This window comes from Paroedura picta, chromosome 13 (assembly GCF_049243985.1).
Source record: "Paroedura picta isolate Pp20150507F chromosome 13, Ppicta_v3.0, whole genome shotgun sequence".
NCBI lineage: Eukaryota > Metazoa > Chordata > Lepidosauria > Squamata > Gekkonidae > Paroedura > Paroedura picta.
In genome coordinates, this window is record NC_135381.1 from 17811353 (window position 1) to 17827030 (window position 15678).

General features: G+C 43.5%; 1 protein-coding gene and 1 long non-coding RNA gene across 6 annotated transcripts in view; one reads left to right on the top strand and one right to left on the bottom strand.

Moving 5' to 3' along the window:
• LOC143823148 (solute carrier family 2, facilitated glucose transporter member 11-like) lies at positions 1-11386 on the bottom strand. Its single transcript, XM_077309134.1, has 12 exons — positions 11128-11386; positions 10111-10209; positions 8925-9085; positions 7278-7402; positions 5897-6026; positions 4580-4728; positions 4025-4212; positions 2908-3018; positions 2615-2716; positions 1869-1944; positions 840-967; positions 1-563 (listed from the first exon to the last, which is right to left on the bottom strand). The coding sequence occupies exons 1-12, from the start codon at positions 11149-11151 to the stop codon at positions 357-359; spliced, it is 1500 nt and encodes a 499-aa protein (XP_077165249.1). The 5' UTR covers positions 11152-11386; the 3' UTR covers positions 1-356.
• LOC143823150 (uncharacterized) overlaps positions 10674-15678 on the top strand; it is a 20215-nt gene continuing 15210 nt past the window's right edge. For 3 of the 5 annotated variants that reach the window (XR_013226393.1, XR_013226394.1, XR_013226390.1), the window contains exons 1-2: positions 11680-12931; positions 14472-14539. This is a non-coding gene — a long non-coding RNA (uncharacterized LOC143823150). The other 2 variants (XR_013226391.1, XR_013226392.1) reach the window with 2 other exon arrangements.

Consider the following 15678-nt stretch of genomic DNA (forward strand, 5'->3'; position numbering starts at 1 on the left):
TTCACAACCATAAATCTGTATTTATTGAGTACATTATATACCACACTTCCTTCAAGGAACTCAGAACACCATATAAGGTTATCTCCTGTCCTCCATTTTATCTTCACAACAACCCTGTGAGGTAGGTTAGGCTGAGAAAGACTGACCAACTCAAGGTCACTGAGTGAGATTAATGGTGGCGATTAATCAGGTCTTAATCTGACACTCCTATACCCCGCTGGGTCTCCAAAATTTGTTACAGGTATGACAGAGCAATGCAAAAAAACTTACTTCAATTAATGCCAGGGCTTCACTCTTAACAGCAGTAAAGACGATTTCCACCCCAACCCCCTGAAAGTAATGGTACAATTGCATATTCAAAGCTTGGTGCAAAATACTGTCGCATTAGGAAAACTGGTCTCTGTAGGAAAAGCTTTCTTCTTGCTGTAATTTAACTTATCAAACGCCAGTGTAATTTCCATGATGGATTTCCCCTTTGTTTCTGGCAGGAACAGATAGATGAATATTCCTGCAACTGCAAGAATTCCCATGAAAATAAGGAAGCAAAAGGGTCCAAGATATTCCTGAAAACAGAAATTAGGGAGAAAAGATAGATAAGAATCCCCTTTAAAACTCCTTCAAAAAGTTTCTAAAGTTTATGGTCAATGTATAGATTAGGACCATACTCTGCATTTGTTGGGATTTACCAGAAATTCAGATGAACAATATCCTACTTTTTAGCTTCAAGCATCTATATTATTACAGTAATGATTCTGAGGGGCTGTAACAACTGAGCACCTCATGTTTTCCAAATGCTTTGTGTAAATTTCTAATTTGATTGCCAGTTTTACATCTCATACCACAAAGAGTGGGAAGATCATCCCGAGCAAGAAGAGACCCATCCAATTGATAAACCCCACAATCACAAAAGCTGATGGGCGGAAGGCCTGACTGAAGATCTCAACCATGACGGAAATCGTGGCACCAGCTAGGGGAAGCAGAGAAAAATAAATGCCATAGCACACAAAATTCTTACTGCTCTTCAATATTTCATATTATACCAGGCTGAGACATGTTTATTTAAAACAGTGAGCTATATCTGCTTGTCTCTGACAAAGCTTTATGGGTTGCTCCCAGAATGGCACGGCAATTTACCCATAGGGGGGGGGGGGGAGATGAAGTGGAACAGCCTCTGGACCTTTTACATATCCCTAAGACAGGGGTAGTCAAACTGCGGCCTTCCAAATGTCCATGGATTACAACTCCCATGACCCCCTGCCAGCATGGGAATTGTAGTCCATGGACATCTGGAGGGTTGCAGTTTGACTACCCCTGCCCTAAGATATAAAGCCTTTGCTATATTAATCACCCATTGAGTGCCATTCCCAGTTTCTCACTCCCACTCTCAATGAGCTCCCAGAAGAACTAAAGCAGTTCCGCAGGGCCTGCAAAAGGCAGTTCCTCCACCAGGCGTTCGGTTGAAGTCAACCGGAATTAAACAACTTCTACTGGGCCTCTGAACCTCCCTCTCTTGAGCCCATGCGACAGATATGACCAACCATGGGCCTGTTGGATTGTTCACTATGTTAGAATGTTATTTCTCTGTTTATTGTTATTAGTACTGTTACCTTTCATTCATTATAATCACTTAATTAGATTATTGTCCTTTTTAGTTCTATATGAACCACCCTAAGTCCTAGGGGAGGGCAGTATACAAATGTAATAAATAAATACCTCTCCTCTTGGCCAAGTGGTCAGGGGCTTTCTGTACCGGCCAGTAAATTTATCCAGGGATCTGTAGCCCTAGGCGGCTGCTTACACTACTCAGACATTCAAGCAAGGCTGCAAAATGCCCCGACTCCCATTGTGCCCTACGATGAAGTACTTACAAGGTCCAATCCCATAGAAGAGAACAAACAAGAAGATGAGAATGACACTGAAGTAGTGCATCCAAAAGAAACGATGCTAGAGTGGGAAAGAAGGCATGGGAAAAAATGTATTCGGTTAAGAGAACTTGTTGCCAAGATAGCTGAAGCTCAGGATGAGGGTGCCAAAGGCCTAGATACTAAGATAGCGATCCCCAACCTGTGGGCCGCGGACCACATGTGGTCCGTCGACTAACTGGAGGTGGGCCGCGAAGGACGCCTTCTCTCCCCCCCCCCCCCGGCCCTTTACTTCATCCACGATCCGGCAGGTGCACATGGGACTATCTCGTTGCAGAGAAACAAGCTCAGGGTTCCCATTGATTTGTCATTGTCATGAGTTAAAATTTCCATGAAAATAAAATGTTCATTGTTGTGGTGTACTAGTGTACTGTGGTGTGTCTGTATCTTATTTTGAAGGGATGTTTAAACATTACCATAGCGATCAGAGAGCGTTAGGGCAGTGGTTGAGAGTAGAGGAGTAAACTACCCCCCCACCAGGCCTCAGTAAAATTGTCAAGCATTGAGTGGTCCCCGGTGATAAAAAAGTTGGAGACCACTGTACTAAGAGATTAGTTGAAATGGGGTACCTGGATTGTGTCATCACAGGTCAGGGTGTCTCCTGCCCTGCACCAGTCTTAACGGCCCCCCAGTTTTGCCATGTGATTAGCAAAATTTTTCAATTTCAACAGGAGGGGGCCCATTTTACTTACTTGGAGTGAGAGAGTCAGTGTGAGCAGAGCAAGAACCAAAACCATCAGTGCATAGCCTCCCCATAGCAGCACCTTCCGGCCAAAACGCTCAATAAGGGAGCTCTGGAAGTGAAAATCAAGGGATTGTGGGCATGAATTGTCCATCTGTGGGACAGTAAGTTACCAATTTCTTTTTCAGAAGTATAATATAGGATAAAATAAACCTGCTATCACTCCCCATGACTTGGTAGAGACAGGAGCAAGAAAAGTAACTTGTTCCATGTTTAAGTGTCTTCTGTGCTCTCTGAACTTACACACAATATGGATGAGATACACTCACAAATACCAACGCCCAAAGAGATGTATGGGATGAGGGCTTCTTCAAATTTGGCTGTGCGGAAGACTTCAAAAGAGTAAAAGTAGATCTGGAAAGGCAGAAGAGAGGAAGGGAAGAGACTTGAGTTGTTTCACACATTGAGGCCTGAATCCAGTATGCAAAAAACACATACTGTTCCACATATACAGGGATTCTCTGTCACCATTTGTTTTCTGCAAGAAGGGAAATGTTCTGCACATGCAGTAGCAAGAATACGAGTCCTTGTCATGCTTCATGGAGCATTTCTTTACCTCACTGGTTTTCAAACTGGGAGACACGATCCAAAAGTTGCAATTCTCAGAGAGGGGAAGAGGAACAGGGTCAGTTGGAAGAGTACCATGAATGGCAAATATGTGTTTGTTTCCACATAATGTGTAAAATGGCCATGAAATATAGTATGATGCTCAGTAATGCTATAGATTCATAAACAGGAAGTGTAAAGAATAATATATGAACCTGTTTAGTGTGAGAATGCTGAGTTACTATGATCAGAAGGGAGAATGTACTTGTGATGTTCCTTTGCATGTAATTCACCTTGCGGCTCAATAGGAACAGGGGATTATAAAACAAATAAGAAAGTGGGTCTTAAAAGTATAGTGCATCAGAAATGTGTTTCATTTTAAATGGTTGAAGAATTACTGCTTTCCTTGGACACCAAAGGGATGCTCCTACTACCTTGAGGCTTTAAAATGCAGACAAAATCCTTCCCACTAACCCTTCAAACCCATATTAGCTTCACATCCGTTCTCAGTACAGAGACACCCATATCAGGGCAGGGGGAGGACACTGCTAATTTATGCATTTGAGGTGCCACTCCCATAGAACCGATATACAGCAGGGGCATATTGTGTGGCTCAGTTGCCAAAGTGGCTGCAAACACAACCAAGGAGACTCTAGATATTTTCTTTGATGATGATTTACACTTCCTTTCCTGAATGTGTTCTTTCATTCCAACAAAACCCTCCTTGGATCTGCAGCAAGCTATTTAATGCCATCATCCCTGATGAACGTAGGAACCCAACAGCTGCTGAGTCCACGACGAATAAACACTCAACTGCATTGATGCCACAGAGCTGCAACGTAGTCATGACGGTGATCATCACATAGAGCTGCCAGCGCAAGGACTGGGTCTTCATAACCTCAAGAACCCGCAGACTTTTGGAGCTCGCCATGGCTGCCTTCTCCTTTTTTATGTCCTCGATCTCAGCTTGATGGTCACCTTCGCCCCAGAGCTGCTTGATAGCTGTGGCATGGAAGGACCTAAATGTCTGAATCCATCCACCTGCCCGGCCAACTTTTGATTGATTGATATGGAAGATAAGGCAACTACAGCTGCACCTGCATACTCAGTGGGACTGAGAGCTAAGGGCACCTGTGACTACCTTTGGAGGTCACTCTGATACCCAGGAGGAACAGTCCCAAACACCAAATCCTAGACCAGTACAAATGTCACCATGTGTTCTATCACCAGTCTTGTCCCCATATGACAGCAGTATAAACACCTCCTTTCCCAGTCTTGGGGCACTCTGTGACCTACAAATTGTTTTTTCTACATAGATGGTTAAAAGATTGATCCTCTGAAATAAATTAGGGGAATGGCGGTCTCCTACCTTTCTTGAAGGCTTCCTCATTGCCCTTCTGGATCAAAAGGTAAGACGGGGAATCAGGAAAGCAAGGGAGAGTAACTAGTTGAATCACTGTTGTGAATCCAGTAAAAGCCAGCAGTAAAGGCCACAGAGATTCACTTCCTAACATTTCCCTGGGAAAATAATTAGTAGAAACAAATTACTGTCCATCTAATACAAGCACAAGCATTTTCCTGCTTCTGAGAGCCAGGATTTACTAGAGGCCAAATTTCACTGCTGCAGATTTCATTGTATAGCATAGTTGCAACAGGTCACTTCTTCTGTTACTGCCATGCTACATAAGAAAAGTAAGGTTGTTCTTATGCTGGACCAGAGAGGGGTCCTTCAGGAACATCATCCTGATTCACACAGCGGCCAGCCAGTTGCTCTGAGGGACCAACCAATAGGGCAAAGATGCCAAGGCTTTCCCTAGCTTAGGTATTTAGAGGTGAACTGCTTCTGAATGTGGAGGTTCTTTTTAGTCACCATGACTAATGGAGTTTTGCTCCACAAATTTACCTAATCATCAATTAATAATAACATATTACAAACATATCTAAGAGGAAAACAAACATGAATGCCACAATTCTGCAAGTCACAAGAGTTCAGACTCATACTGAATCTGAAAACTCTAGCCAAAACAGAATCAAAATAGTTTAAATGTTGCTTCTCTCCCCTCCCAACAAAAAATTAAAAACATTAATTCATCATTCAAGTGTCCAGTTTAATTCAGTGTTTTTACATGTCAAAATAGCACAGACTTCCAGTACAGACTTCTTCCCCTTCCTGAAACAAACACATTTTATTTGAGGTATAATGACAGGCCATGTATTTTAAGGCATTCAAGATGCTGGTGTAGCGTGAATTCAATCTTATTTCATTTATTATTGTTTCCAGTTTTATCCCATATATTAAATCTGATGAGAAATAAAATATTCAAGACTACTACATTTTTAGCCCTGCATTTGTTTTGAGCAGGTGATTCTTTTTTAGCTTCAGCAGACCCTGGAACAATTCAATTTACAAATTGGGCTTTATCCAATTTGATGAAAAACAATCAACATGCAAAAGTGCACAGTCAGATGCCAACATTAAGAAGCTGATGGAGCTTATACTCTCAACCTGAATTCTGCACCTGAAACCAGAACTTTGCATATATGAGTGTCCCAAGCCTAAAATGAGAAGCTTCAAAATTTAATAAAAAAGCATTACATTTTATAGTTTCATTTTAATGTAGTGCTATTGGAGACTCTAAATTCTTTCTAGAATTGTTTTACATAGCACCGAGGTAGCTGTACTTACCTGAGGCCAATAATTTGCCCTGAGACTTTGCCCAGGGTCAAAAAAACAGCTACTGTGGCATTTGTAAAACCACGCAGCTTCTTGGGTGAAATTTCTCCCACATATTGAGGGTGTATGTTGAAAGAAAATCCTTAAGGGAAAAAAAAAGATGAAGTCACTATAAATCATTATGCCTGTAAGTACTGGTTTACTTAGCAGTCAGAACTGGCCCTTTATATCTCTGAAAGGTGACATGAGAATAGTTCGATACATAGGATATAACACGGCTTTCTTAACCAGGGGTTTGTGAAACTCTGGTGTTTCTTGAAGGCCCTGGAAGGATTTTCTGAATGGGATTTAATTAATTTTTAATATATTTTTAAAATTTGTTAAACCCTTATTGGGTGATATAACATATATGGTCATGTCAACCCAGCTCCCCCCTCCCAAAATAGCCAATGATGGGCCTGGAGAGTGTGGGAAGGGGAGGGGCCCCGGGTGGGCATGGACACAGCTATGCTTCCCCACCATATTCTGCATGATGACGTCACTTCTGGGGTTTCTCAAAGGCTGAAGAAGGTTTCAGGGGTTTCTCAATGAAAAAAGTTGAGAAAGGCGGGTATAACATGTTGAAAAATGTTGAAAATGTTGAAAAATCTCCCCCAAAGTATCTTAAGGTCCCAATATAGACATATAAGAAAGCCATTCACACTTATGACAGACTGGCTACAGGTGACTTGAGCATACAGTTTCCTTGCTTGTGTAAACAATGTTTTTTGATTCAGAAGAGGCCTGCATCGATAATAACACATATCAATCAATCCTATCTTCATTCCGCCATTTATTCAAGGTCCTTTCATTATGGTTCTCCCTTCCTCCATTTTATATTTGCAACATAACATTATGAGGTAGATTAGGCTGAGAGAGCAACTGGCCTAGTGGGATTCATGGCTTGGGGAAAATTTTGAATTAAGTCTCCTCCAGTCTTACATTCTAACAACAGCACTACATTGGCTGTTTGGAATTCCTGATCATGAAAACAAACTCTTGGGAAAGACGGACTAAGAGCAGCAGATGGACAGCAGGCAGCATGGGATAGCAGCAGAGCCAAACACTACAGGTTTGTAATAACAACAAGGGTGCCATCCTGAAATTACCCTTTTCCACATTTTCATTGTATGGAAGAAAGCTGTCTTGCCAGCACAGGCTAGCCTTCTTTTCTTTTATCTGCTATTCAGTCAGTCAGACAGATAAAATTCTACAAGTCATCATTTGAGTTGTAGTTTGTTATGGACTTAACAAAGGAGTCAATCTGACTGACAACAAGGCTACAAATCTTCTTTAAAATATAGGTTTCAATGACCTGTACAGCGTTACGGCAGCCATGATACTTTCTGCATACCAATGCCAATTCCATAAAGGAGACGCCCAACAAAGATCATCTCGAAGGATTTGGCCATCTTGCTAAAAGCCATGAACAGTGCAGCAACCAGCATGATCAAGTTGGTGAACATCTGGCACTTCTTTCTGCAACAAAGTCAGCAGAACATAGAAAAGATTATTAGCAGGTATTCCCAGTGGATTCCTGAGCACCATCTTGATCGCTCCCCTATACTGCAGCATGCTTTCTTACTTTGTGGCATGTACCAGAGATGCTTGATAAGCCAGCCAAATGCATCATACTACCAAACAGGGAGGAAAATCTCAGCACTCCTTGGCTTTGCTTCCCATATTTTGATTAAACACAAAAAGTGAAAAGAACTTCTCCCCTGCAGCTGGTGGGAGAATACAAACTTATCAAATGAATACTGCATGAAGCTATCACTTGGTAAATCCAGAGTCTGTAACCTCTGCTTCTACTGCCAAACGTGGAACAGTATGGAACCAGCAATGGCTCTTTAAATAAATGAAATGAAATCTCTATGTGAGGGTACATTAGAGAGGAACAAGGGATGCCACAATAGCTGGTATGTGAAGGGAATGGCAGGCAAAGATTTTTATGGGAATAAGGGGCTTCTTGGAGAGGCTTAAAGCAGTGGTTCTCAACCTTCCTAATGACGCGACCCGTGAATACAGTTCCTCATGTTGTGGTGACCCCCAACCCTAAAATCATGCAAGTGTTCTTTCACAGAAATTAAACCAAAACTGACCAATGGCGTGGAGATCATTGTTCATGATTGTATAGAAATTGTTTTTTTCTGGGGTTTCTCAGTTCAGTTCTGCCTCTTGTCCCACCGTGCCGATCTCACTCTTTTCTGCTGCTCCAGACAGACAAACGCTCTATCTCGGTCTACCCCGCAAGGCTGTTGTGTGGATGGCACCCCCCCTCCAGCCAATCTGCTTGCCCTGTTGCAACCCCTGTGAAAGGGTCATTCAATCCCCAAAGGGGTCCCGACCCCCTAGGTTGAGAAGCACTGGCTTAAAGGGAATTGATAGAAATGAACAGTTCCTAGGAATCCCAAGGGCAAGTCATGCACAGCTGCATGCCAGAGTGCTGAAAAAATTGCACATGGTGCTCCTGTGCATATGTATTACTTCTTACAAGATCTTGCATGTCATCACTTAATAAAGGACTCACGACAACTAGTGTTTGGACTGCAGAAACTTTATGGACTACTAACCAGCATGTCACTGATCCATGTAAATTGGTATATTTTCATTTAGGCAACTGGATTTTCTGACACTGGCTCTTTGTTGATACCTTACTCTGATTTTTTTTTGTCACTTGCTACAAAAGGTTATTGACTCTTGTGGTAAATCCTCTATTCTCCCTAAATCCCAACACAACCATGGCCCAACTTCAGCCTCAGGTCTTAACGTGGGACAAGAGGCATCATGTGGGGTAGAGACTTCCAGACACTACAGCCAGGCTCAGGAACCCACTGTGGAGGGGTGTGAATAAAGAGGGATACCTTTAGATGCAATGAACTGAGAGGCCCCTTTCAGTTATGCAACCCAAGTTATAAGGCAGGAGGATGATTCCTGAAGAGTGCTTTTTCAGAAACAGTGTTGAGAACACTCATATGTTCCAGGCATTGGAAATACTTACTTCCTATATTTTGTGGTCAGGTACCCACAGCAAACACTTCCTAGCAGGCCTCCTAGGCCATAGATGGAGACGATGAAGGACCACATTAAGAGGATAGTCTCTTGAGAGAGGGGTGAGCCATGCCGTTCCATCCAGGTTTCATTGATAAAAGTTCTAATATACTGTAAGCAAAAATTATATGCTTTACAAAACCACTGTCTGCCCTCATATCTGCCATTTTTAAGTTGCCTTTCAAATGAAGTGATCAGGATATTCTGATACTTAGTATTTTGTTTCTTTAAATATACTCTCAGGTTGGCACAGCCTCTCATGAACTTTGTGTGCTTCTTCTAACCAGAGATATGCAGAAAAAAACAGATTTATTTGTTTACAGTATTTATAGCATGCATCTTTCAGAGTAAAAAATCCTCTTGAGGCAGCTTCCAGATTCATAACAAAACCACTCAGAATCACACAATAAAGATGCTGAGTTTAGCATTTGCTTAGATATCATTAAATCCATATGTCATCAAAGAATTTCCTGAAAATCTTTTCTTTAAAGAACCAGAAGCATGCATTATTAACCAATGAAGGGCCAGTTCATTCAAATTAACAGGCAAGGAATTTAGGGGTAATCAGAATGTTCAGAGCTAACACCTTGAGTTGTACTTTAAAGCTTGCTGGGAGCCATCACATTTCCTATAAATGGATGCATTATGATTTCACAATCTGCCAGTGTTGCAAACTTAGGGTCTCTCTTATGCAGAAGCCCCCAAGACTACTGGCCATTCCAGTAGATCTGCTATGCAAAACATTTTGATGAACACTTTGAAAATGTAACAGGCAAAATGAACTAAGGTAGCCTGAAATTGGGAGCATACTTTGCTTGTAGAAAAGAATTCCTCTTGCAAATTTTTGGCAGAATGTTTTTTAGTTTTTACTCAAGATGGAAACCACCTGTCTTTCCTCCCACAACAGATCAATATGGGTAGCCATGTTATTCTGTCTGTAGCAGCAGAAAAGAGCAAGAGGCCAGTAGCACTTTAAGGACTCACAAAATCTGTGGCAGAATCTTTAAGGTGCTACTGAATTCCTGCTTTTTCTATTGCTGCAACAAAAAGTGCAAATGCAGCGTCAAACAAGCACACAGATGCTCAGTGCTCTTGAATACCCAAACCCAAGAGACACAAGGAAGCTATTGGCTTACCAAGGAGGGGTAGTTGATTACCGAAATATGGAACCCATAAGGGAAGCTTCCGCCTATTCCCAGCACTAGAATCATCTGAAATAGGCCTCGGTACTGCCTCTGCAAAGGCAAACAAAATATTAAGAGCCTACCTCATGCCTGCTCATCCTCAATTATATATCTATTTAACAAAAGAAAAAAATGAGGACACAGAAGAGTACAAGTAAAAAACTATGCCAGGGGTGGCCTAATTGTGACTCACCATGGACTACTGTCATGGACATCTGGAGAGCCACAGTTTGGCCACCCCTGCTCTGTGCCAAACATCCTAGGATTTTTTAAGGCTCCACTAATTTATTTACAACGAAATTTAAGACAGTTGATACCTAAGCTTTTGATTATGTGAAGATGAAAAGTGTCATTGTCTTCACCATCATGCTAAGTGCTTGGGGTCTCCTAGTCTTGCAGGCTACATTATCAACACCTGCTCTACTTCTAAATGCTTTAAATGCTGATTATACAACTGAGGGGCCCAAAAACCTTCCTACTAATTGCTTGAGAAAACATGCTTCTCTGAATGCATTAATCGACTGTTGCCACTTACTGGCAAGAAGCAGCTAATGTTCCCGTCTACAAGAATTATTTGCTTCCAAGCCCACATTTCTCCCACAAAAGACGACCATAGCAATTTATATTGTTCTGTTCCCCTATGCTTTATCTTCACAACAGCCTTATGATGGAGGCTAGGCTGAGAGAATACATGACTGGCTGAAGGACATCCTCTCTTATCTTCACAACAAACCTATAAGGTAGGTTAGGCCCACTTAAGCAATCTTTACGTCACTGGACACCTGTTTAACTTTACCGCAGCATACTAACAGGGCAATGCACTTGGAGCTAGTTCTGTTGCTTCAGTCTAAATACTTTGGTCCCAATGGGATTAGAGTGGCGTCTCTCTACAGAGGATTGCACGGCTTCTACCTGAGACCTGGTTGCTCTTTCTCTCTCGCATGAAACGAGGAACTCGGCGGGACTTACCAGGTCGGAGCGAAAGCTACCCATTTCCTCCTTTCCTGGGCAACGAGTGGGAGATGTCTGGGTGCAGCCGCCTTCGCCCCCACATTTCGGAAACCGATTAAATTTTACTCCACGAGTTGTCCATTAACTGCTTTCGAGCGAAGTTCGGGGCGGCCAACCGGTGACCACCCATCGCCCACGGCCAATGAGGCTGCCGGCAATGCTGCGGGTGGAGAGGGTCAGCCTCGTGCCGCCACGGGATGCGACACGCCGACCAGCCCATTTGAACAAGCAGACTAACGGGGATGCTGGCCGGAACCAAAGTGCTCCGTGGCTGTGTGCCGACGGACGTTGTTCTAGGGAACACCAGCAGCGATGCATTGAAGCCAAAGAGAGCGTAGGGTAGAGTGCTCGCCCTCACAGCCTGACTTCCGGTTGAGTTCGACTTTTCCATGGGCAAGGAGACGAGCCCTGAAGGAATGTGATGATTCCCTTAAAGGGGCACTCCGAGTAGGGGTGCCAGCTCCCGGCTGGGAAATGCCTGGAGATTTGGGAGGTGGAGACTGAGGAGGGCAGGGTTTGGGGAGGGACTTCAATGGAGTCGAATGCTATTGAATTTGCGTTACCAAGAGGGCAGAGATGGATTGATCTCTGTCGCCTGGCGATCAGTTGTAATCCCAGGAGAACTCCAGCCACCACGTGGAGGTTGGCAACCTTAACACCAAGACTAGGTGCCGGGTTCACACCAGGTGGCGGAATAGGCATGGTGCCATTCAAAGGGATAGCTGTGTTGGTCTGAAGTCGCACAACAAAATTGAGTCCAGTGGCACCTTTAAGACCAGCAGAGATTTATGTTTGTTGGTCTTAACAGTGCCATTGGACTCAAATTTTGTTGTTAGAGATGCCAAGAATCGCTAGAGCCACATGGGAAAGTGGAACACATGGGAAAGTGGAACAGTAAAAACTGAAAATAATGGAACTGATATGCATCAGAATGAGCATTGCATTGGTGGTTATATATATTATTTCTGGTCTTATCACATTGATATTTATTTATTTATTTGATTTCTATACCACCCTTCCATATGGCTCAGGGTGGTTTACATACAACAACATGGGGGATACATGGAACAAATTAATATGTAACATAAACAAATACTACAACAACAATAATCTAAATAACACAATTTCAGTGATCTTAACAATAACAGGAACTTAGCTAAGGCCCTTAGAGAGGTCAGACTGGTTTAGGCCATGGCGGGGATATCTGAGGGAGGCCTGTGGTCAGTCTCAGGCAAATGCCTGGTGGGAGAGCTCCCTTCTGCAGGTCCTGGGGAATTCTGGGAGTTCAGACAGGGCCCTGATCTCTTCAGGGAGCTCATTCCCCCACTGTTATTAAGATAATTCACACTATAGTAGTATTCTTCATTACTATGTATGAATGTGAAAGCTGGACAGTGAATAAAATGACAGGAAGAAAGTTGATTTGTTTGAAATGTGTTGTTGGAAGATACCAAGGATTGCCAAATAGTCAAATAAATGGGTTCTAGATCCAATCAACCTGAACTTTTCGTAGAAGCTGAAATGGCTAAACTGAGGCTATTCGAAGTGTACTCAGAGGAAGCCAGGACCTGTAGTTATCTGTCAGAATCTGAGTGGGTCTCATAGCTGGGAATGAACAGTCTTTTAGGCATGCCCACTGTAACTGTTCTGTGTTTTGTGCTTCTGCAGGTTGTTGCTGTGATGGAAATGGTAGGAAGGCTCCATCCTGTATTTTTACCGGACTAGGTCAAGGGAATAGACTAGACCCACCTCCAGATTGCTAGTAAGCATCATGGTGACAGTATGCATTTTATGATGGAAATAAAGACTGACATTTGGATTTGCTTCTGAGAACCAGAGTTGTAACATCAAAAGTAGCAGCATGATAGACGGTTCTCTTCCATAAAGATCTCTTACTTCTGGTTTAATCATGGTCCTTGGTGAACTGGAAAGTGGAAGGAGATGCTTAGAGTGTCATTTGTAGAAAACTCAGGGCAAAATGAGGCCACTACAGTGCTCATTAGAAAGCATATGAGGTCTCAGTGATAGTGGCAAAGTAATTTTTCTGCTACCATTGAATCAGCTGAATCACGTCCACTTACATATCATCAGGATTCTTCTCCTTCTTTGGTGTGGCAAAAATGACTTGGCACCTATTTTTCAAGGTTAATTTTTTATTAGCGCACTCAGTTCTTTTCAGCAGTTGGAAGAACTTTGGATTAATTGTACATCAGCTATTTGCGTCTAGTCCAATCCAATAGGTAGGTGTGGTTTCTTGGCATGAAAATGTTTCCTAATGTGTAAGTGATCATTGAATTGTGAAGGAATGGACTTTAGTCATAACTCACCTAAGCAGTGACTAATATCCGGCCAGGAATCTGGGGGTGATTCTGGACGCCTCCTTTTCAATGGAAGCCCAAGTCACAGGCATAGCCTGCATGGCGTTTTATCATCTGCGCCAGGTGAGGCTACTAGCACCCTACCTGTCCTCGGACTGTCTGGCTACAGTGATCCATGCAATGGTCACCTCTAGACTGGATTTCTGTAACTCGCTTTATGAAGGCCTCCCTTTATCTCTGACCTGGAAATTGCAGCTGGTACAAAATGCAGCTGATAGAGCCCTCACATCTTGGAGGGCCCACATCTAGCCTGTGCTGAAGCAGCTGCACTGGCTACCAGTTGTAGCCAGGATCAGATCCGAGGTGCTGCTATTAACCTTTAAGGCCATTCACAGCTTGGGTCCTGCCTGAGGGACTGCTTATCTCTTTATGTCCCCCGTAGGACCCTCTGCTCATGGTCCCTAGCCCTAAGGAAGTGTGCCTGGCCTCAACCTGGGCCAGGGCTTTCTTGGTCCTGGCCCAGGGATGGTGGAATGAGTTCTCAGAAGAGCTGAGGGCACTGATGGAGCTATCTAAGTTCTGCAGGGCCTGTAAAACTGAGCTTTTCCACCAGGTCTTGGGTTGAGACTAGGGTCAGGAAGAACTGGGGCCCCTCCTCCGGATAATGCTTAACATCATGAGAACTCACCCTGCGGTGCTGGCTAAGGACGAAGATGGGGGAGGGTAGTTGAGGGATTATGCCGCCTTCTTTGGTCTGTTTTTAAAGGGAGTGCTGATTGGTTTTTATTGGGGTTTCAATCTATTTTTATGTAATTCAGTGTAGATGGGCGGGATTTATTCGAACTGGGAGTTGGTAAAAAAGCCCCGTGCAGATTACACCCAGCAGTCTCTCCAGCTATAGTGGGAAGCCCTAGATTGAGCAAAAGTTAAATCATCTGTGTTTGTCTGAATGAAGCTTAACAGAACAAATCATTTTGCTTTGAGGCACAGAGAAGAAAGGACCATGGTTTGTTGGAAAGCCAGAGATGCATTCAGTACAGCAGCCAGGAGAGGTCAGTATATATAAATGGCTTCTGAAACATATTCTGATCAAGATGAATAACATCAAAATGAGCAATCGGTATGATTCTTTCAGCAGAAGCTTTCAAATGCATGATGAGAAGAAGAGAACATATTGAGGGGGGGGGAGGACCGCTTGAGAATGGGCATTATTACAAAGGGAGTTTTACAGCCATGAGTCCCCCCTCCCCATAGGTGATACTTTGAAATCAGCTGGGTTTTGCACAAATAATTCCCCTTTTGTCTCTGGAAGGGATTGGTATGGATTGCCGTAGAAGCAGAAATGAATAAGTGAGCAATTAACAAGCACATGTCAGTGACATTTGCTACCTCACGGCTGAGTCACTGGGGGAGTTTTTATATGGGTACTTCCATGAGATGGCTTGGGTGGGTGAAGTTCAGACAAAAGATCACACTGGCTACTGATCCACCCCTGAGCCCAATTCAAGGTGTTGGGTTTTTTTTACTTTTAAAGCCCTCTATGGCTTGGGATAGGATATCTGGACAGTCTTCTTACATATGTTCCTGCCCCAGGATTGAGATCACAGGGTAAAGCGAATTTGATGGGCATACAAGACTGGATCTTCTCCTGGCAGCCTCACAATTAGAAGAAGATGAGTTGGTTCTTATATGCCGCTTTTCTCTACTCAAAGGAGGCTCAAAGTGGCTTATGGTCGCCTTCCCTTTCCTCTCCCCACAATAGATACCCTGTGAGGGACGGGAGGCTGAGAGAGCGCTGATATCACTGCTAGGTCAGAACAGTTTTATCAGTGCCATGGCGAGCCCAGGGTCACTCAGCTGGCTGTATGTGGGGGAGTGCAGAATTGAAGCCAGCTCACCAGATTAGAAGTCCGTACTCCTAACCATTACACCAAGCTGGCTCTCATGGAACCATCTCCCCAGGGAGGAGTGCCTGGCCCCCTAACCACCTCGAGCACCATTTTCCTTGCCTCAGCCCCCAAAGCCACCATTCTCACCATCACCATACAAAGGCCTTTTCAGGGCTAGCTGGCTAAGGAAAGCCTTAGGCCGGAATATCAGCATCCCTCCCCTCTTCCCTTTCAAACTGGCCTGGAGAGCTGATGACTGCTCAGCATGCCTGTATGGCAGTATTAATCTGAATGTAGAGTCA

Bases quoted from the DNA above. Each gene is read 5' to 3' on its own strand.
- LOC143823148 (XM_077309134.1), bottom strand. From the start codon at position 11,151: ATGGGTAGCTTTCGCTCCGACCTG. The intron at 10,210-11,127 runs GTAAGTCCCGCC...TTGCCTTTGCAG, and splicing joins GTAGCTTTCGCTCCGACCTG to AGGCAGTACCGAGGCCTATT. The intron at 968-1,868 runs GTAAGTACTTCA...TGCTTCCCCTAG, and splicing joins CTTCTATGGGATTGGACCTT to CTGGTGCCACGATTTCCGTC.